Source organism: Rhinatrema bivittatum, chromosome 3, assembly GCF_901001135.1.
Source record: "Rhinatrema bivittatum chromosome 3, aRhiBiv1.1, whole genome shotgun sequence".
Lineage (NCBI taxonomy): Eukaryota > Metazoa > Chordata > Amphibia > Gymnophiona > Rhinatrematidae > Rhinatrema > Rhinatrema bivittatum.
Genome location: NC_042617.1, coordinates 28,656,794 through 28,677,514, shown reverse-complemented (window position 1 = coordinate 28,677,514; position 20,721 = coordinate 28,656,794). Strand labels below are relative to the sequence as shown.

The following is a 20,721-nucleotide window of genomic DNA, read 5'->3' as shown; positions in this document are numbered from 1 at the left end:
TGTTCAGCTTAGAGAACAGACAACTGAGGGGGGATATGATAGAGGTCTTTAAAGAGTAGATGTAAATCTGTTATTTACACTCAAATAATAGGACTAGAGGCACTCCATCAAGTTAGCAAGTAGCACATTTAAGGCTAATCGGAGAAAATTCTCACTCAATGCACAATTAAGCTCTGGAATTTGTTGCCAGAGGATGTGGTGAGAGAAGTTAGCATAGCTGGGTTTAAAAAAAAAAAGTTTGGATACATTCTTGGAGGAGAAGTCCATTAACTGCTATTAATGGAATTGACTTAGGGAATGGCGTCTGCTATTACTGGCATCTTAGGGTTTGGATACTTGCCAGGTTTGGCTTCTATTGGAGAAAGGATGCTGGGCTTGATGGACCCTTGGTCTGACCCAGCATGGCAATTATGTTCTTAACTCCATTCGTGAGTAGCTTGCAAGAGCTTTTGAAATCCAAATGATGCATAAACTCAACCGAAGTTACCCCCTCTCTGGATACAGTGAAGGCATTTTCTCAATGTTGAGGGTGCTTAGGTGGCACCTATGGTGTCTGACACAGGATACTTTCCCCAGAGGGAGTATGAAAGGTGCCTCAGGCACTGAGAGGAGTCTTAAGTAGTTTTGAAAGAGCTGATAATCATAGCCTGAACCAGAAGGGATCTAGGTCTAGGATAGTGTGGGAGTGTTAAGCAGAGGAGTCAGGAGGGACAACAAAGCATGGATTCTGTCGATCAGTGGAAGAAAATTAGCAAGTGGCAAGGGTAATCAGGGAACCAAGTGGGAGGATTTGTCGTCTTGGGCACTTGATGGAATTTTAAGAAGGATTATATATTTTGGGGGGGTTAGAAAAAAAGACCATGGAAGAGAAGTAGTGCTTTCCATGAGCAAGAAGACTTAAGCCAAATAAGAACAGTGTCCGCATGAAGTCAATTTTAGAGACTCTGAAAACAACTTGTTTTTCCTGTTGCATCTTCTAGCCTTTTCTTTATTTGCTGAAAGTTTGTCATTTTTCTCAAGTAAACTTGCTCTGGCTCAAAACATTTCTGGAATGGAATTTTTGTTTTTTTGCTTTTGTAGAGCAAATTATCCTGTAGGACCACTGTGAATCCTCAGTGGTCCTACAGGATAATTCCTACTCCTATATCCCCCCCCCCCCCTCTGCCTACCTGGTGTGAGCAGTTCAGTGCTTATCAGGTCTGAAAGGGTGATCCCTTCCTTTGGGGGGGGGGGGGGGGGGGGGGACACGACATTAAATACCATTCACAGATATTTAGAGTAAAACAGTGGGCATCAGTCCTACCTATGATGCCCCAAATACATTTAATTCATTGTAAAGCAAACTCCTTTACATAGACAGTTTGTATCCAGGTCCCAATTCTTATTGAACATGCACAATACTGAAGTCCTTGAACTGAGATACCTCCATGCTATTAAATATAGCATGGATCAAACAGGTTGTAGCTATTTGAAGGAATATCCCAGTCCTGGATTTGTCACTTATTAGCCAACTACACAAACACCAAATCAAGGAGGAACCATCCCACAAAAAAAAAAAAAAAAAAAAAAAGTCTCCCACCAAAAAATGATTTTAAAAATTTCTAATTTTTTTATATATGCCGCATCAGAATGCCAGTCGGACAGAGAACACCCTTAACATCTTTACCTACCCCTGATGAAGCTACAACCTGTAACAAAACACTGGCCGCTGTCAGGTTTTGAGTGGATAATCACCGTTGGATCTGTTGGTAAAACTAATCAGCAAGCTTGGCCGCTGCACAAGCCACATATCAGTACAAACTCCCCACAAGTGATTAAAAGACTGGACAGTTCTTTATCATTAGGAACATGTCGACTGGCATTCTGATGCAGACACATTCAGGGGGTGCAGATACAGAGACACAAAAAGATTATGCTTATTGGCAGTACATATCCAGCTTTAAAGGGGGAATACAGTAAGGTCAACAACAGAGTCTTTGGTGGAGACAGTAAGGCCAGCAGGGTACCAGACTTATTAGGAGCAATGGTGATCTGGGCAAAGGTTGTTTGCACCCTCCACCCAAGTTCCCCTTCCCAGCTAACTGCATGGCAGTGAGGTAGGCTGGGCTTCTATTAGTCAGCTCAGGGAATCTGTAGGACAAGGCAGTGCGCGCTGTGCTTTTGCCTCTTGATTGCCCTTTACAAAGGCCCTGCAGGGCCATTTAAGGCTGACAGAATGGATTCTAATTGTCAGGGTAATCAAGCACTCGCTGAGCAGATTAGAGGAGAGGCTGTGGAAACATCCCCACTAGAAGGTTTTCAAGTAAACATTTGTCTGGATGATAAACTGAAGGTGACTAACCTCGACATCCCTTCCAGCCCTACAATTCTGAGATTTCTTTTAGAAAAAGAATCTGGTTTTTATCCTCGGTATGAGCAACTGAATAGAACAGGGAAGTGTACGATACCAGTGGGGATTTGCTTTGCCTTAATCCTTAGAACTCTTCTTTTTAACAATTCTATTAGTTGAATAAAGCCCACCGGGGCACACTGCCATTCAATCATGGGCAATCTGTTCATTTCTTTATCTAGGAAAGGGCTTACAATGAAGTCCTGAAGCTGTCACTTTCAGCCTGCAGGAGCCACATGGCCTCTCCCATCCAGACAGCAGTACTCAGCCAGAGCAGTCAGATCTTCAGCTGCCTGGTCCACCCCTCTATAGGGCTGGAATAAGCACCAGAATACCAGGGAACCTCTGAATTGCAGTCACCCCGAGATTCAGTGTGGGGAAAGGGGGATGATTAGCATAAACATGGGTTTGGGATGATAGTGTATGTGGGGGGAGTTGGCAGCCCCACCCCCTGCCAACTCCCCCCACATACACATTATCACCCCAAACCCAACCCCAGTACTTTCCCCCTAGTCTAACTTGCCCCTAGCATGCTCCCCCTTGCTAGACATGGGCACAGTGGGCTCATGTACATCTTTTAGCCAATATCCCCCCCCCCCCCCCCAAATCTCAGTCAGCAAAGAACAGCCCTCTGCTTCCTGCTCTAGCTCCTCCCCAGCAGTATACAAAGAAGGAAGAGGGTGAGGCTGGAACAGACAGAGCAAAGCAAGGAAGTGGCACTCTACTCCCTAATCCAGCCCTCCCGCTGTTCCCCTGTACTACAGAGTGGATATAGCAGATTAAAGATCCCTAATCCAGGGCAGGGTTTGAAACTCCCCCCTGCAGCTGGCCTACTGGGAACAGAAAGGAGGGGCTAGCACCCAGAGATTTCTCAAATGTCTGCCTGGAGATTTAATTGAAGTCCTGAGTCTCTGGCTGAAAACTGGAGACTTCCCAGTGGCAGAAAATGCAAATACCACCTGCAAATAGAGGCAAATCAGGTGGTCTGTTTAGACAGGCATCATCCAGATACAGACAACTGAAGAGTGAGCTTGGGAGAAGAGATTGTGCTTTAAAACTAGAGCCCTTCCAGATAACGGTCTGACTAGCTGGCTGGGGGCCCTCATATGCTCTGTTGCTTTATTCCCTTTAAAGTCTGTCCATTATGGGCAAGACGACAGGGGAAAGCAAGGACATATCCCTCTGAGTCCACTACAGCAGGCACTGGATTTGTCCGTCAGCTTGGGGAGAAGCTGAAGTGGCTCTCCAACTGGAGCATGTTGCTCTTAGCCCCTGTGATCAGGAGCCCCCACAAGTGGAACACAGTACATAAGAACATAAGAAAATGCCATACTGGGTCAGACCAAGGGTCCATCAAACCCAGCATCCTGTTTCCAACAGTGGCCAATCCAGGCCATAAGAACCTGGCAAGTACCCAAAAACTAAGTCTATTCCATGTTACCATTGCTAATGGCAGTGGCTATTCTCTAGGTGAACTTAATAGCAGGTAATGGATTTCTCCTCCAAGAACTTATCCAATCCTTTTTTAAACCCAGCTATACTAACTGCACTAACCACATCCTCTGGCAACAAATTCCAGAGTTTAATTGTGCGTTGAGTAAAAAAGAACTTTCTCCGATTAGTTTTAAATGTGCCCCATGCTAACTTCATGGAGTGCCCCCTAGTCTACTATCCAAAAGAGTAAATAACTGATTCACATCTACCCGTTCTAGACCTCTCATGATTTTAAACATCTCTATCATATCCCCCCTCAGCCGTCTCTTCTCCTAACCTCTTTAGTCTTTCCTCATAGGGGAACTGTTCCATTCCTCTTATTTTGGTTGACCTTCTCTGTACCTTCTCCATCGCAATTATATCTTTTTTGAGATGCGGCGACCAGAATTGCACACAGTATTCAAGGTGTGGTCTCACCATGGAGCGATACAGAGGCATTATGACATTTTCCGTTTTCACCATTCCCTTTCTAATAATTCCCAACATTCTGTTTGCTTTTTTGACTGCCGCAGCACACTGAACCGACGATTTCAATGTGTTATCCACTATGACGCTTAGATCTCTTTCTTGGGTTGTAGCACCTAATATGCCAGTATACCTGGCATAGATGGAGGATGTGGCAGCCAGTGGTGAGCTGCTGAAGACTGCCTGCAGTGATGGGGGGAGGGGAGTACAGGAATTAGCAGAACCTGAGACAGCTATGAGCCATAAGGGGAGGAGGCGGGGCATTTTCCTGCAACAGGACCGTGGAGTCCTCCCTGAGGTCTTTGCTGTCTGCACACGTAGCAAGTCCTTTGGTTAAATCTTCAGTGGTAACGTTGGGCTTGCTCTGGTACACCTTGGTGAAACTATGTCTCATTTGCTCTCAGGATATTAATTCCCTTTAAAAAAAAAAAAAGAAGGAGGAAGCTAGCTGGTACATAACCAGGACTCTTCCTCTATCATTTGGTGGAGATACTCTCCAGAAAAATGTGCAAGAAATTCGGTCAATTATACAAATTCAAGATTAAAAAAAAAAAAAAAAAAAAAAAAAAAGGTTCTCCCCCACAAAATTCAAGTGGAAAGACAGGCAAGACAATCTTCATCTTTAGGAATTTTTTTTTTTTTTTTTTTTTAAGTAGCTGGTATAGCACAGATTTATTCACGAAGTGTTTCTCTTCAGAACTACCATTCTGCCTGGCACAGCATTAGGCTCACCGGTTTGTAGTTTCCCAGTCACCTCAGAGCCCTTTTTTAAAAAGCTGGCCACTCTCCAAGCCTCAGGTACCATTACCCATTTGAAGAGAAGTTAGAGATTACTACCGTGTTTCCCCGATAGTAAGACACCCCTGATAGTAAGACGTAGTGGGAATTTTAGGGGGGGTCGGCTAATGTAAGACATCCCCCGAAAGTAAGACGTAGTGTTAAAAAAAAAATAAAATTTTTTAAATACCTGTCGGAGGGCCGCGTGGGTCCAGGCGGCCGGCGGCGGGAGCCGGGTGGTCGCGTGTTAAATCTAGGCCGCGGGCGGGTGGGCGCTTGTTCCCGGGGGGGGGGGGGGGGGGGGCGGGTGGACGCGCGCGTTAGTTCGAGACGGCCGGCGGGCGGTCGCGGGTTACATCTAGGCCGGGTCGCACAGGCGCGCATTCATTCACTGCCGGTGGGGGCTGCCGGGGGCTGCCGAGGCAGCCCCCACCGGCAGTGAATGCGCGCCTGTGCGACCCGGCCTAGATGTAACACGCGACCACCCGCCGCCTCGAACTAACGCGCGCGCGTCCACCCGCCCCCCCGGGAACAAGCGCCCACCCGCCCGCGGCCTAGATTTAACACGCGACCACCCGGCTCCCGCCGCCTGGACCCACGCGGCCCTCCGACAGGTATTTAAAAATTTTTATTTTTTTTTTGAACACTACGTCTTACTTTCGGGGGATGTCTTACAGGTTTTTTCCAATATAAGACATACCCTGAAAGTAAGACATAGTGGGACTTTTTGGGGTAAAAAGAAAGTAAGACGCTGTCTTACTTTCGGGGAAACACGGTAGTAATAAGTCTGCAAATTCATTCTTTCAGAGCTCTGGGGTGAATACCATTCATTCCCAGTGATTTGTCACTCTTTAAATGTGTGTTTGCTTTATTATATCTTCCTAGTGCACCTTTTGATGATTCAGAGGAACTGAATCAAATCTCAAAGAATTTTTCCAGCATAGGTATCTCCAACACCCTCCTCTGTAAAGACTGAAGGAAAGAATTTAGTTTTCTATGGCCTTCTCCCCCCCCCCCCCCCCCGTGCCCCTTTTATTCGTTGTCATCTAGTGCAGTGGTTCCCAGTCCTGTCCTCTGGGATCAGGAGCCAGTCAGGTTTCCAGGATATCCACATGAATATGCATGAAAGAAAATTGACATGCACTGCCTCCATAAAATGCAAATTCTCATGCATATCCTGAAAACCTGACTGGCTTGGGGATCCTCCAGGCCAGGTTTGGGAACCACTGATCTAGTGGTCTAACAGGCTTCCTGCTTCAAATATACTTGCAAGTTTGAGTGTTTGCCTCTAACCAGCTTCTCTTCAAGTTCTTTTGGCTTGTTTTATTAATTCTTTACATCTAACTTGCCAGTGCTTATGCTCTCTTCTAGTTTTCTGCATTTGGATCCTCTTTCCAGTATTTGAAGTTAGTCTTTTTGGTTTTAATGGCCTCTCTTACTACATTTAATGCACAGAATACATTTAGTCTAAGCTTGCATCAATGCTATATGTAAACATTAAACCTTTGCAACCACTTTTTAGCTTTTTTAAATTTTAAAGTCTCCCTTTTTAAAGTTAAATGCTACTACAGTAAGGTATTTTACTTAATGTCTTCCCTTCAATGATCGTGATAACAATCAAATTTAACAACTGGCCAAGCAGCCCTACAACTTAACACTTACCAGATCCTGCACTGCAGTGAAGATTAGACCTAGAATAGTCCACCCACCCACGTCATTGGTTCAAGGACCAGCCAGTCCATGAATCAGCTATTTATGGTATCTAAAAACCCTCATCTCTCTAGCATATCCCAGTGATGCATTTACCAAGTCAACCTTGGGGCAATAGAAGTCTCCTATTATTGTTAGCTTTTCACTGTGTCTACATCCACGCCAGATTGTTCTATACTCCTACTACTATACTTTTCCGCATCATATGGGATTTCTATCCCTAGAGAATTTGCATTGCAGTTTCTCCCATTTGACTATGCCATCCTTAATACACAGTTCCGTAAATCGGACCTGGCTTATTCTGATGTAATTTGTACCCTGGTATTAGTGGCTCATTGATTATTCTCCTTCCATCGGCTCTCCGATATGCCTATTATGTCTACATCTGTTCAGTCCCATATATTCAAAGACTTTAGCATTCTCATACAAATAAGTCAAAGTATGTGTAATTGTATACATAATCTGCCTCACAGTTAAAATGGATAGTTTGGCATCACTTCTCAAGCTGCTCTTTATTTAAAAGCACCTATACTATAACCTATCAGGATACTTCCATTACACCAGTATCTCTTGAAGACAGTTCAGACAATGCACTCCTGAGTGCATTACCTCCACCACCCCAATGATTTAGTTTAAAAACTGTTCTCTACTTTTTAAAACGTAGACATCAGCAGCAGAGTTCCACCCATTTCTAAGAATGCTATCCTGGCTCTCAAACCTGCTCCTATATCTTCCTATATCATGGGTGCCCACATGTACTACAACAGGGGCTCCTCCCCAGCACTGTAAAATCTTACCTAGGTAACACGCGAGGTCTACCACCTTCACCCCATGCAAACTAGTTACCAAGTGACCCTCAAGCCCCGTCACCCAGCTACAATGGCCATCCTAACCTTTCCCTCCTGGGCACATATCACCTGTGAGCTAGGAGTTCAGGTCCTAGCTACACAATCATTTCCTATCATGCCAGAATGATTGTCTCCTTCCAGATAACAATCCTCCAAGGCAGTGCAGAGGCTACCAGACTAGAAGTGGGATGGTTCTTCTACATACCTGATGGTCTCCTCTGTATACCTAATCTCCAGTCTGTCATCCTAGCCTACAGAAATCAAAACCATTCTGAGAGCCAGGAGCTGTGCACACATGCAACCTTTCAGATAAAAAAATGTGGTATTCTGTGCAAAACACTGGATAACCCCATCTCGCTTCTGTATGGCTGCTTAATCTAAAGTCCCTTAAAATTTTAGTTTATATTATGTAATTATCAATCACTAACAAGCAGAACACAGTTAATCTGTTGATAAAAAGGAGTTGCTACCTTGTTTTTATTTAGACCTCCAATTGACTTACAGTGAAAGTTTCCCTCTGCCCAATTAAAAGGACAGTCTATAAATCAGAATATACTCAGGGTGAGGGGGAAAACAAAAAAAAAACCAAAAACGACTTCGTTTTGTTTTAAAAGGGCAACAAAACCAATTTGCCCTACAATCTCTCCTCTCCCAAGCTTGGCAATCTAGTTCTATATATTCCTTGCCTTCACCAGAATGTTGACTTACCTAGGATGGAGGGACACCCATGTGCATCCATCCACTCCCAGCTATGGAGCAAAGTCTTTGCTAAGAGAAGAAAACTGGCTTGTGGCACATATGATCCACAACAGAGCCAGCTGCAGATCAAGCTCAGGAGAAAAATTACAGCATGTGCATGCCAGCACACATACTCATTCCACTATTTCCTAGGAGGCTTGCAGACACCAGACAACTAATGTGCATGTACATGCCTTGCCATGTTTGCAAGTCCTAACAGCCAACCAAATACATGCAATAGGTGCAGACTCCTATGTCATGCTGTGCACAATATTGTGCAGCTGAGCACCTGAACTGTCAGCTCCCAGTATACCTCTGTGCCACAACTATTAATTCATGGAGCAGGATCCAGCAATATCCTATACTGAAACACTCTGGTCCTTTCCACCACCCCCCCCCCCCCCCCCACCTCCCACCTCAGCCATCCAAACCCACCTCTCCTTCCCATACTTAAAGGCACAGGGGATCATGGACCAGTGATTCCACTCCCCCCTCCTCGCCACACAGCAAGTCACACACACACACCTGCCTCCCCTACCCCAACATTCTCCATACCCCCTCCATGGCTCTGTGCACACACACACACACCATTTCCACAAAGACAGACAACCTGGTTAGTGTACTACTGAACAAACCCCTGCACTGACCCAGTCTCTGGCCACTCATACAGAGGCCTTCCATAACCCTACACTCATACACCATGGCTGTCATACCCAATGAGCCTGCCAGCCATACAACTCCTAGCAAGAAAACCCTGACCCACACACACCATGTGCAAATTCAGAAATGATACTTCCATAAACATGTTAACATGAGTAAAATCTTAGTTTACGTTTCACTACACAATCTTACCTAGCCTTTTACACTAGGTAACCCAACATATCCTACATCATCTATATACCTCTCTATAATTAACCTGCACCCCACTATCCACATACTGTCACAAACATAGGCCTCTCCATATTCCTTTTCATTCTTCTACTGACCCAGCTATATTTCTGTTCATACATACCAAACACCCCAATGAAATTTCATCAGGTGTCTGCTAATAGTAACTATTCTAGTTCATATTACCAAGTGGTTTCCCCATAATGTTGAGGAATCCAGTTTGTAATAGCAACCCATAATACAGTCATATTTGAGATAATCACTGGAAGGAGAACACCCATCAAGTTTTCTGCACTTAACGCATAGGGGTATAATGCATGTTATGTGCAGAGAATCTAGGGGACAGTGGACCAGTTGAATATTTGCTGCCTCCCAGCTGTGCTGAATCTCACTCAGCAGGGAATAGGGGTGAGGCTGGAAGGGACAGAGCAAGAGAATTACTCTGCCTTATCCCAGTCTAAACTTTCCTGTGATCCTGCACCCCCAATCCAGGGAGTAAAGAAAAGCCTCTTTGCTGCTTAATCCAGCCCCTCCCTCCTTGTCATTTACACATGAGGGGAGGAGGTGAGCATGGAGCAGGTAGAGCAACGTAGAGAAGGCTGAACCTTAGACCTTATGCTCTGTTATCCCTTCTCTGGGAGGGATGGGGAGACACCTAAGGGCAGCAAAAATTCCTAAATCCATCACTGCCTTAGTTTTATGCACAGAAAATGGTTTTCATAAGCCATGTTTTCTGTGTTTTTTCCTTGCACATTTACTGGTTTGTGTGCATTTTGCAGCTCCCACTGTATTAGCATACCACTAGCTTACTGAACCAGGAATTAAGAAAAATGAGCTGATGCAGCCTAATCATATTTCCCCATACACTGGGCATCCACCTGTGACTCTAGAAAGCTTCTGGAAATGCTGTGATGGACAGGGAGTGTCATACTGTTTCTCCATTGAAATGAGTATTTTTTTCTCTTGGGGCTTGATGTAATAAAATGTGAGCTCACAGGGTAAAAATTGAGTTAACTCCCTATGCCGTAAGCTAATGGCATGCTAATGCATCCAGAGTTTAAAAAAGTGCTAAGTCTAAAGTGTGTGCAGAAAACATGTTTAATCTGCACTAAAATAGGGTTTTCTGCACAGAAAAAAAGTAAGTTAAGCCACAGAGGGGTAAATAGCTAATGCTTTTAGCTATTTCCATGGGATTTCTACACGAAGGTGCCAAGCAGTGCACAGTTCTGGCACTTTCATGCACAAAATTCCTTGCTGCATTGGGAGTAAAGTCTTTCCTTATTGCATCATGCCCAGTATACACAGAAAGGAATCTCATCTGCAGCTAGCAGTACAAGACTCATACTAGAACAAGGATCGCCAGATATTGGGGTCTGATAGAAATAAGTGACAAGATGAAGCAGTTAAGGCATGTAAACCCAGATTTTAAAAGCCCTGAGTGTGTAAATTTCAGGGGTTACACATATGGCCGGGCCCTGCATGCTCTGTGCACATTTTCCAAAGGTCCGGCCACGTACATAACCCACGATAAGCACAGAAATACCAAGCCTAAAGAAAGGGGCGGGCTGGGACAGCGCCATTAGACACTGTCCTGGGAGGTGCACACCAGTGGCTGGCCAGCACGTTGAGTCTACTTCTGCTCCAAAGGAGCAGTAAGGTAAAGAATAAAAAGTCTAATAGGAGGATCCAAGATGGCCACTGGATGTCTTGGTGTGATCTGAGCATTCCGGATTGATTTTCAAGTGCTGAATTCTAGAGGAAAACTTACCTTTTATGACGGGGAGGAAGCGCAAGCCGAGGACCCCCTACCCTGCTGCAACTCTGGCAAGCACTCCGACCGGTCCGATGGACGCCCATGTCACGCGCAGCGACAGAGGAGCGGGAGACTCCCCTCTCTACCTGGCTCAATTTCACTGTTGAGTCCCGCTGAGAGGACCCCACCGCTAAATCCGGCTGCCGGTAGAACAGCGATTACTCCAGGGGAAGAAATCAGAGACCAAAGTGAAGGACTTCAACCTAGCGGGGTCCAGAGCAGCACTAACGGCAACTTTGGGGCAAAGCGGTGGTGAAATTGAAGCGTTAAGAGGAGAAGCTTTGGGAGCTGTGGGGGGGGGGACTCCCCGTGACAGAAATACCATCAATGGTAAGACCGCATGTTTTCTCCTTTGAAACGCTGTGGGAAGCTATAAACGAGATGAGACTTGTCGATATTGCAGCAATTAATTCTAGTAGTGGAACAAGTAAAACAGCATTAAAAAAAATGGAAGTTTTTGCAAATATGAGCTTAGAAACGGAACAGGCGGCATCTACAAGGACAGCTAAAAATACTTCAAACGCAAGTAATGTTGATGAAAGATAAGAACAATACTGATCAAAAAATAGAAAACCTTGAGAATATCGGGCGCAAGAAGTCGGAATTTAAGATTTATAAATTTTCCTCAGTTGCCTTTGAGATCTCCGAGAGAGGTCTTTAAAAACTGATTGATATACTTAAAATTTTCAGAGGAAATAATTCCATCAATTACAAAGATATTTTATATATCAAAGTCCAGCAGAGAGGCCATCAATCAAGATGGTGAATTAGAAATTTTTGAGACCAGCAAGAGATCAGTCTCTCAACATAACTATTTTGGAAACATCAGATACGGAATTAGCAATTCCTGCAACATTGATTGCGACCTTAGCGTTAGAGACTGGCAGGGAATGGCTGTTGAAATTAAGTATAAGGCATAGAAATGAAAGATTTATGGGAAGTTTAGTAAGAGCCTTCCCCGATGTCTCTCGAGAGACTCCGAGAAGGAGAAAAGCTTTCCGCCTGCTGAGACCACAGGTCTTGTTAATTGGGGCGAGATATTTTCTTAAAATTTCCATGCAAGTGCGTGGTTAAATATTTACAGAATACTTACGTGTTTTTTGATCCACCCCAGTTAACTCAATTCTTAGTGGGGAAAGCTCCCATAACTACAGAAGCACCCTGTTTGGATGCTCCCAGTCCCTCATAAAAAAAATGAGTCGCTGTTATATCCAGTATATTTCCTTAAGTTATATGTAATTTTTCCTCAAGGTTTGGAAGGATCCACCCTCCTAATCGAGGACTTTAAAATACAAAGATACTGTAATTCTTATATTTTCTTGTATATGTTGAATTATAAAATTGTATTATGATATTGAATGAATGTAATATGTTTTTCCTATCAAGAATTGTTCTTGTAATTATTGTAAACTGGCATAAACATAAAATAAAAAAAGTCTAATAGATAGGGAACAGGGGGGGGAGACCCTATTGAGTTGCCAGGGGTTTCTTTACAAACCCCTCCCCCGTTGCATGCACAAGCATGAATCTGCCCACACACAAAAATCAGCATGTCCATGTGAGTTGGGAACCGCGCACACATGGATACCTGCACGGAGTTTTAAAAAAATCTAATCCCTTAATATATTGCTTTGGCAACATGTAAAAAATTGCCATGCCAAAAATGTTATCCAGGTTTAAATATTGTAGGGTATGGCCAGAGCCAAGGAGTTGTATCAGTATCCCCAGTCCAATTGGAAGTAGCCTAAAGAGCCAGAGAAGGCATTATAAGGAGAGTCAAATCTTATCAGGATTCCTTGGAGAAGTAAAGTTTGAGCTGTGTTAGAAGTTTTAAGCTTAGGAATGGAATGCATGACTCATCTGCTCAATGTTCTGTGTATAAGGCCATCACCCTAGAAAAAAAAAAAAAGTTTATTCTCAGCAAAGTTTCTTTCTTTGGAACAATTCTTGTGCAAGGTTGCCAACTGGCTTTGTTTTGGTTTTTTTGACAGGCTGATCCAATCCTGATTTTACCTTACTGCCTGGTGTCCATAGTGATTTCTTTAAGAAAGTGAGATTATAAGTAGTGGGGCAAAACCAGGCCTGTCCTGAAAAGTCTGGAACTAGCTGGCGACCTTACTGGAGTGACATATGCAGTTGGTGCCCACAGGTAAGTTCCAGAAGTGGCTCATCCTCTCTCCCTGCTTCCCCCCCCCCCCCCCCCCACCCCCAACCCTTTTCCGGTACAGACAGTGGTAGGGTGACTAGATATTTCAGAGACTAAAGCACTGAAGTCTACAAATCATGATTTAGCATATGCCCCTCACCCCCTCAATAAGTGCGTAATATTGACCCATTCTCCACTAGTATGAACAAAAACAGAACATGCAGAAAATTGTATATGCACAGTATGCAATGAAAATGCAGCAAGCCTCTGTTCCATCACCTCACCCTTCTACCCACATGAAACAAAATTAAAAGCCTCCTATGTTACTTATCGTCCATCTGGAAATGAAAGATGGAATGATTGAGGCACAGATGACTACAGCGTGGGCATGTGTCCAAGATCACACACCCACTGCATACAGATAGTCTCAAGGTTTCTCAGTCAGATTTTGGGAAATAGTGAGGGTCTTGTCTTATACGTCTCATACTCCCTCTCCTTAGCAGCAGGCTCATGTCACATCCAAGTCAGCCAATGAAGGTGCAGCTGTTAGAGGGACTGGAATCACTGCTGGTCCATGATCCCCTGTGCCTTTAAAGAGGGGAACCAAGGAAAAATCCCCCCCCCCCCTCCTCTCAGCACTTTAGAAGTTCAGGAATGCCTGGCCAAAAGCCTATTTACCTATCTGCTCTTAACTACAGAGGGAGAGGAAGAGAATCAGGGCAAGAAGATGCAGTGGTGCCAGAAGTTAAAGGATTTTGGAATCGGTGCTGTGAAGACCCAGACGGGGATACGGGCAGCGTGGGAATAGCACAAAAAAAAAAAAAAAAAAAGGGGGAAGATAGTAACTTCTGCCTATACCTTCCTTTACAGGTTCGCTCCTCCAGACCTAAGGCATAAGTATCCTCCAACAGTATAAAAAAAAAATGTTCTGCTATAACCCCCCAAGCCCAGCCACCTGGTGCATGGGTGGAAGGTCCACATACATGATGACTCCTCAAAAAGTGTTTAAATAAGAAAGCGCTCGCCTAGGCATTTGTGAACGTCAGTTATAAAAAATATAAAATAAAATCCCGGGGGGGGGGGGGGGCGGGGGTAGCTTTCCCGATAAAACGAAGACCCTTCTCAAACCCACATGGCCCAATGTCTCCGCTGTGCATGCAAGAGGCGGGCAACGAGCGACTCTCCCCCGCAAGAGAGAGAGACCCAGCTCCGTCCGGCGGCCTGGCAGGTCCCCCCCCCCCCCCCCGCGCTAACGGCTCGCGCCCGCCTCCCCGTTTAAAAAGGCGGGGCCGGGGGGCGCGCGCGCGCACGCACGCCCCTTACCTGATGAAGGTGGTCTTGCCCGTGGAGTACTGGCCCACCAGCAGCACCATGGGCTTGTTGTCGAAGTCGGCGTCCTCCAGGGCCGGCGAGTGGAACTCGTGGAAGCGGTAGTGCTCCTCCAAGGGCAGCAGCTTGCTCTTGTACAGCTTCCGCAGGCCGTCGCTGACCGTCTGGAAGACCTCCGGCTCCTTCCGGCGCCGGTCGTCCGTGCCCAGCCAGCTGAACATCGCGCGCTGCCGGCTGCCCCTCCGTGCGACGGCGTTTCGCTCGCTCGCTCGCCCTCTCTCTCTCTCTCCCCCCCCCGCCTGCCGGGCTAGCTTGCTGGAATTGTTGCAAGCCAACTACCGCGCGGCACAGTTATTTGCAGACAATGAACCTCTTGTTTCACCCTACAGGGTTTAAGGGAGGGAAAAAAAAAAACCGGTAGGTCAGCAATGAGAGAAGAGACGAAGCTTGCACGGACAAAAGGCAACTTTAAAGAAATCCCTACTGGTGGCAAAAAAAAAACCCACCCCCTATAAATCATTACAGATTCCAATGCAAGGTCAGAGAACCATTATTTCTTCCTTGGTCCAAATTGTCTTTTCTTCAGGTGCTGCGGAAGGTCTCGTTGGAAAGAAGAAGAAAAAAGAAAAGTCCAAGCAGCTCTGAAAAATCTCCAGCGACCGCCTGCCTTCCCTTACGGCTCAGGAGGACTGCGGATCGGGTGGGTTTCGCCCTTTCTGCTCGCACGAGAGGCGACTCCCCGGCAGCCGAGCAGCCCCTGCAGCCCTTTGCAGTGGGATTTAAATGCCAACCTGTCAGGAAACGGAAACCGCCCGGCTGTGGGCAGGCAGCCCGCGCGCTTTCCCAGGGCTCGAAGCCGGACTGGGCGTGGCCACGTTTCCCCGGGGGGGGGGGGGGGCGGTGGCAGCGGAGCTCTCCCGGACTCGGCTTGCGGCTGCCAGAGCGAGGAGCGGACGGGGAGATGGGCTCTGCCTTGCGTCAGTGGCTGTTTGGGCCTCTGCGCCATCTAATGGTCGGCAGGAAGAAACGCAATTGAACGTTGTTTGCACCTAGTCCAGCTGGAAGCTGGTGTCGCTTATCCCAATCTCGATTTTTTTTTTATTGCAATGCAATATTTTTATTTGCAGGGGCGATTAAACATCGCCTGCTTTTCTACTCTGACTCTCTTTGCCATATCTCTTTATGCTTAGGAATTAATATGACAAACAGACTCTTATAGAGACCCTCCAGGAAAATTCCTACTCCGTATCTCAGAATTCACCTAATATTCTGCGTTTTTCTTCCTCCTGAAAATAATGTGTACGCGGTTTATAGTTCAGGCTCACCACATATCTGATATTCGCTTGTGATACAGATTCTCTTTCTAAATCGAAGACAAGGTTTTCCAACCTTTTCTGTTTGTAATTTTTTTCATCTGCTTTTGTACTATCTTAAACTTTTTATTTTTTTTCTCACTCTCTAGCCTCTTTCTCTCCCCGTCTATAAGAACCTAACCTACCAAAAAAGAAAAGTCCACAACTATACATGAGTAATGTTGATTTAAAATGTCTTTCACAGTTGTCTCAAATTTTTTTCTAATGCTTTATTGTGACCACCATACTAGACTTATTCTGCTTATAGTATAATAAAATACATTTCATTGCATTCAGCCTTATATATAATCATAGGTAGCTCACTTGTGTTCTCACATGCAAGCAGTGGGATCCTGCCAAGTACTCATTACCTGGATTGGCCACTGTTGGAAATAGAATACTGGGCTTAATGAACCTTGGATCTGACCCAGTATGACAAATCGTATATTCTTTGAAACAGCCTTATAGTATATATCTATATAGAGAGATAAATATTTAAGGAATGTTAAGAACAGTATAGTGAACTGACAAACAGAAGCATGAGGTAGGAAACAGCCGCCATCAAATAAAAAAGTATCGACAGAGTATTGCATGAACATAGAAACAAGTGATAGATTAGTCTGATACAAGAATCCTAAATCTGTTTATATTTTTCACTTATACTAAGCCCTCTTAACACTGCTCTTTCTTTGTTGGCATCTTCATTGATTGACTTGTGGCTCCAATTTCCAAGCACATGCAATTATATGTGTGCCTAATGGTTTGAATCAGCTGATTGGGTAACTTGAATTATTTGCCAAGGGAGCATGTTTGGTGCTAAGAAAGGCATTTATTCTTCTCACCACCTTGTGCCAGAATGCAAGCACTAGATACAGGACAGGACTACCACATCTCTATGTGAGCACCCACCCCACCATCCCTTCTCCAGCAGCTGGCATAAGAACATAAAGGTCTGACCAAGGGTCCATCAAGCCCAGTATCCTGTTTCCAGCAGTTGCAAAGCCAGGTCACAAGTACCTGGCAGGATCCCAAGAGGTAGATAGATTTCAAGCTGCTTATCACAAGAATAAGCAGTGGATTTCTGCAACTCTGCCTGAATAATTGTTAATGGTCTTTTCCTCCTGGAGCTTGTCCAAACTTTTTTTAAATGCAGCTATACTAATAGCATTCACCACAGACTCTGGCAATGAATTCCAGAGCTTAATTATGTGTTAAGTGCAAATATTTTTTACTAATTAGTTGTAAATGTATTACCCAGTAACTTCATTGTATGTCCCATGGTCTTTTAAAAGAGTAAACAACTGGTTAACATTTACTCATGCCATTCCACTCATTATTTTATAGACCTCTATCATATCTCACCTCAGCAGTCTCTTCTCCAAGCTGAAGAGTCCTAACCTCTTTAGCCTTTCTTCATAGGGGAATTGTTCCATCCTCTTTATCATCTTGGTCACCCTTCTCTGTACCTTTTCTAATTCTACTCGGGCAGATTGGCCTATCGGGGGATTGGACATCCCAATGAAGCTCGTCACATGATATTTGGCATCAGCATTTCCTCTGCTGTGCTATGTTCCTGCGCTCTAGTGTGCAGAGCCCAGCCCAGCAGTGGCTGAAGAGAAGAGAGTGGCTGGTGGCCACTGCCGGAGCCCAGACTGGTGGCAGCTGAAGAGGGGAGAGATGCTCAAGGCTGTCGCTGGAGCCCAGGCCGGCGGTGGTTGAAGACTGGAGAGAGGCTGGAGGCCGCCACTAGAACCAGGACAGCAGCTGCTGAAAACTGGAGTGAGACTGGAGGCCGCTGCAGGAACCCAGGCCTGCTACTGTGCTGAAGAATAAGAAGAGGCCCTATATGAGATAGAGGGAGCTTGCTTATGTAAGTGACAGTTTGCGTATGTGAGTGTGTGTGAGAGGCAGCTTGTGTATGTGTTTTTGCACCTTGTTTAATCCATGACAATCTCATGATGACTGGAAATCAAAAGTTCCCAGGTATGGAAAGCAGGGTATTTTTTAAAATCCTTATTAGTTTTAATTATTGGTGTTATTTGCTGTATCTACATTTTTTTTTCAATATTTTATTGGTATTTTTTGTTCTTTTTATTAGCATTTACTATATTTATTGATTTGGTTTTCTATTATGTTTTCTATTTCTTAATTTTTTTTGTTCAATGTTTTATGAGCAATAATAATGTTTATTTTTCTGTTGTACTACAGAGACCGGCATGTTGCATTTTCCAGTTTAGTTTTTGTCTGCACATTTCTTTTTATTCTTTATGGTCTTTTTATTCTGCATTTGATGAGGGTCTGCCTGTGTGACTGAGGTGAGATATTTTGTTAGTGGTTGTCTCATTAATTGGCAACTGGTTCAACATTTGATTGGTTGGCAAGCAGTTTTAACTCCAGACTAGGATATATATGAGAGATGTAACCATTCTTGTGAGAGGCCCAACAGATTAAATGGATGGCAGGGGGATTTTTTGTCTCAATTCTGCCATGCTCCAGGTCACATGATGTACCTTTCAAGGATTGATGGTGTGTTTTTTGGAGCTGTTGAAATATGTGCTGCACATGAGTGAGTCACGGATAGCCTGTGGGCTATTTTGAAAAATATCCTCTGGGTTGATATTTTCCTGCAATTCGCCCCTAATTCTGCTATATCTTTCTTGAGATGTGGTGACCAGAACTGAGCACAATACTCAAGATGAGGTTGCATCATAGAGCAATACAGAGGCATTCTGATATTCTCTGTTTTATTCTCCATCCCTTTCCTAATAATCCCTAGCATTCTATTTGCTTTCTTGGCTGCTGCTGCACATTGAGCAGAAAATTTCAATGTATTTTCAACAAGAACACCTAGATCCTTTTCTGAGTGGTGATTCCTAATATGGAACCTTGCATTTTGTAGTTATAATTTGGGTTTATTTACGCCCTCAAAAAAATGTAGCAATTTGTGAGGAAGACTTCTCTTGGCTAAATCCATACTGGCTCTGTGCCATTAAACTATGCATGTTCAGCAATTTTGTTCTTTATGATAGTTTCACCATTTTGCCTGACACAGGCATCAGACTCACTGGTTTGTAATTTTCTGGATCACCCCTTGATCCCTTTTTAAAAATTGGCATTACATTGGCAACCAGGGCCGACGGAAGCATTAGGCAAGCTAGGCCTGGGCTGCCGACCATTAGGGGGTGTGAGCAGTGGCGGCAAAGAGGAGTGGGGACTCCTCTTTGCCACCGCTCGTGAGAGGCAGGAGTCTGAACTGCAATCAGGGGGTGTCAGCGTGACAGGGGGGTAGGGGTAGCACAAGGCAGAAGGTGCCTAGGGCACCTAATCCCCTTGCACTAGCCCTGTTGGCAACGCCCCAGTCTTCAGATGATGATATTGGTAATTTACAGATTTCCAATAGCAGGGCCACAATTTCATTTCTTAATTCTTTCAGCACTCTGGGATATATACCATCTGGTCCAGGTGATTTGCTACTCTTTAGTTTGTCAATTTGCCCTAGTACATCTTCCAGGTTCACTAAGATTTGTTTCAGTTCCTCTGAATCATCACCTTTGAATATCATTTCTGGCATGGGTGAGAAGTATAAGTTTTTTTCATATGGATATACCTTTTTTAGGGTGATTTGAAATAAAATTAGTGGTAAGAAAGTAATTTGTTTGAATAAAGTTAGAAACTGGGATGAGCAAAATGACAAATGATTAAATATTATATTCTGCTTTGTAAACTGATTGAAGCTTGCGGCCCATTGCGAGGCGAGAGGCTGCAGATTGAAATTCCAAAGCAAAAATTTCTTATGATATTGTCATTTGCCATTAATTGGGCTTGATACTATTGATTGGACTTTGATCCTTTTCCCTCTCTTTGTTAGTTTTTGATGGGTATATCTCTTACATCTTCTTCAGTGAATATTTGTTATGGTTACTGATGTTTGGGTCGATCCTTGGACACTATGGCAGCTGACAAGGCCCACGGGGGGGGCAGTCCCGTGAGAGACCACAGTGTCAGGCTAGACTCTGGCCACACAAACACAGATTTTAAACTTTTATTAAACAGTTTTGGATACCACCAGAGGTGGCAGTAGTGAGTAGTATATGTTGAGCCCGGCTGGGCAAGTCTCCCACAGAACGCTGGAACAGCGAATCCTCTGCTAGGCTGTGCTGTAGTGGAAAGAGACAGAGTTATGAGTACACGATAAGAAGTATTCAGTCCCAGGTAGAATTAGGAGAAGCTCCGAGACAGGGAGAACAGGCCCTCGAGGAGGAAGTACCTGATCCCTTAGAGCAGGGATACTCAGTTGTATTGTACTCACGTAGCAGAAACAGAGATTCCACTAGACGAGAGGTCTGGCACCGGAACAGAGGGCAGAGGGTAATGCCCTCGAGGAGTGAGTACCTGGTTCCAGGGAAGCAGTGCTGTGGAATAGATGGTAGTTGTACTCACAGATGGAAATTGTTAGTGAAGTCTTCCAAGTAGAAGGGTTTGAAGATGCAGGCAGCGACTCAGGGAACATGGGCCCTCGAGGAGCGAGTACCAATTTCCTGATAGCACCTGAAAGAAGCAGAAGAGGCCCCCGAGGAGCGCGTACCCCGTTAGTAACCCTGAAGGATGTAAGAGTTTCAGATAACGCTGGAGTAGCAGAGCAGCTTCGGTACGGAGAGCGAATCCCATCTGTAAGGGTTCCGTTGCTAACTCGATGAGCTAGCAAATACTGTAGGCTTAAATATCCGGGCAGCATGACGTCATCTCAGGGGGACGCACCTGAGGTTTCCGCC

At 44.8% G+C, this 20,721-nt stretch overlaps 1 protein-coding gene across 2 annotated transcripts in view; it reads right to left on the bottom strand.

Moving 5' to 3' along the window:
* The window catches only part of EHD3 (EH domain containing 3), a 187,148-nt gene that overhangs the window by 126,813 nt on the left and 39,614 nt on the right, over positions 1–20,721 (bottom strand). The window contains exon 1 of one of the 2 annotated variants that reach the window (XM_029593026.1): positions 14,592–15,540. The exons of the other annotated variant lie outside the window; for it this stretch is intronic. Within the exon in view, the coding sequence (XP_029448886.1) occupies positions 14,592–14,818 (227 nt within the window). The 5' untranslated portion in view covers positions 14,819–15,540. Of the gene's footprint in view, positions 1–14,591; positions 15,541–20,721 lie in introns of those variants that run through there. 2 annotated transcript variants of the gene reach the window in all.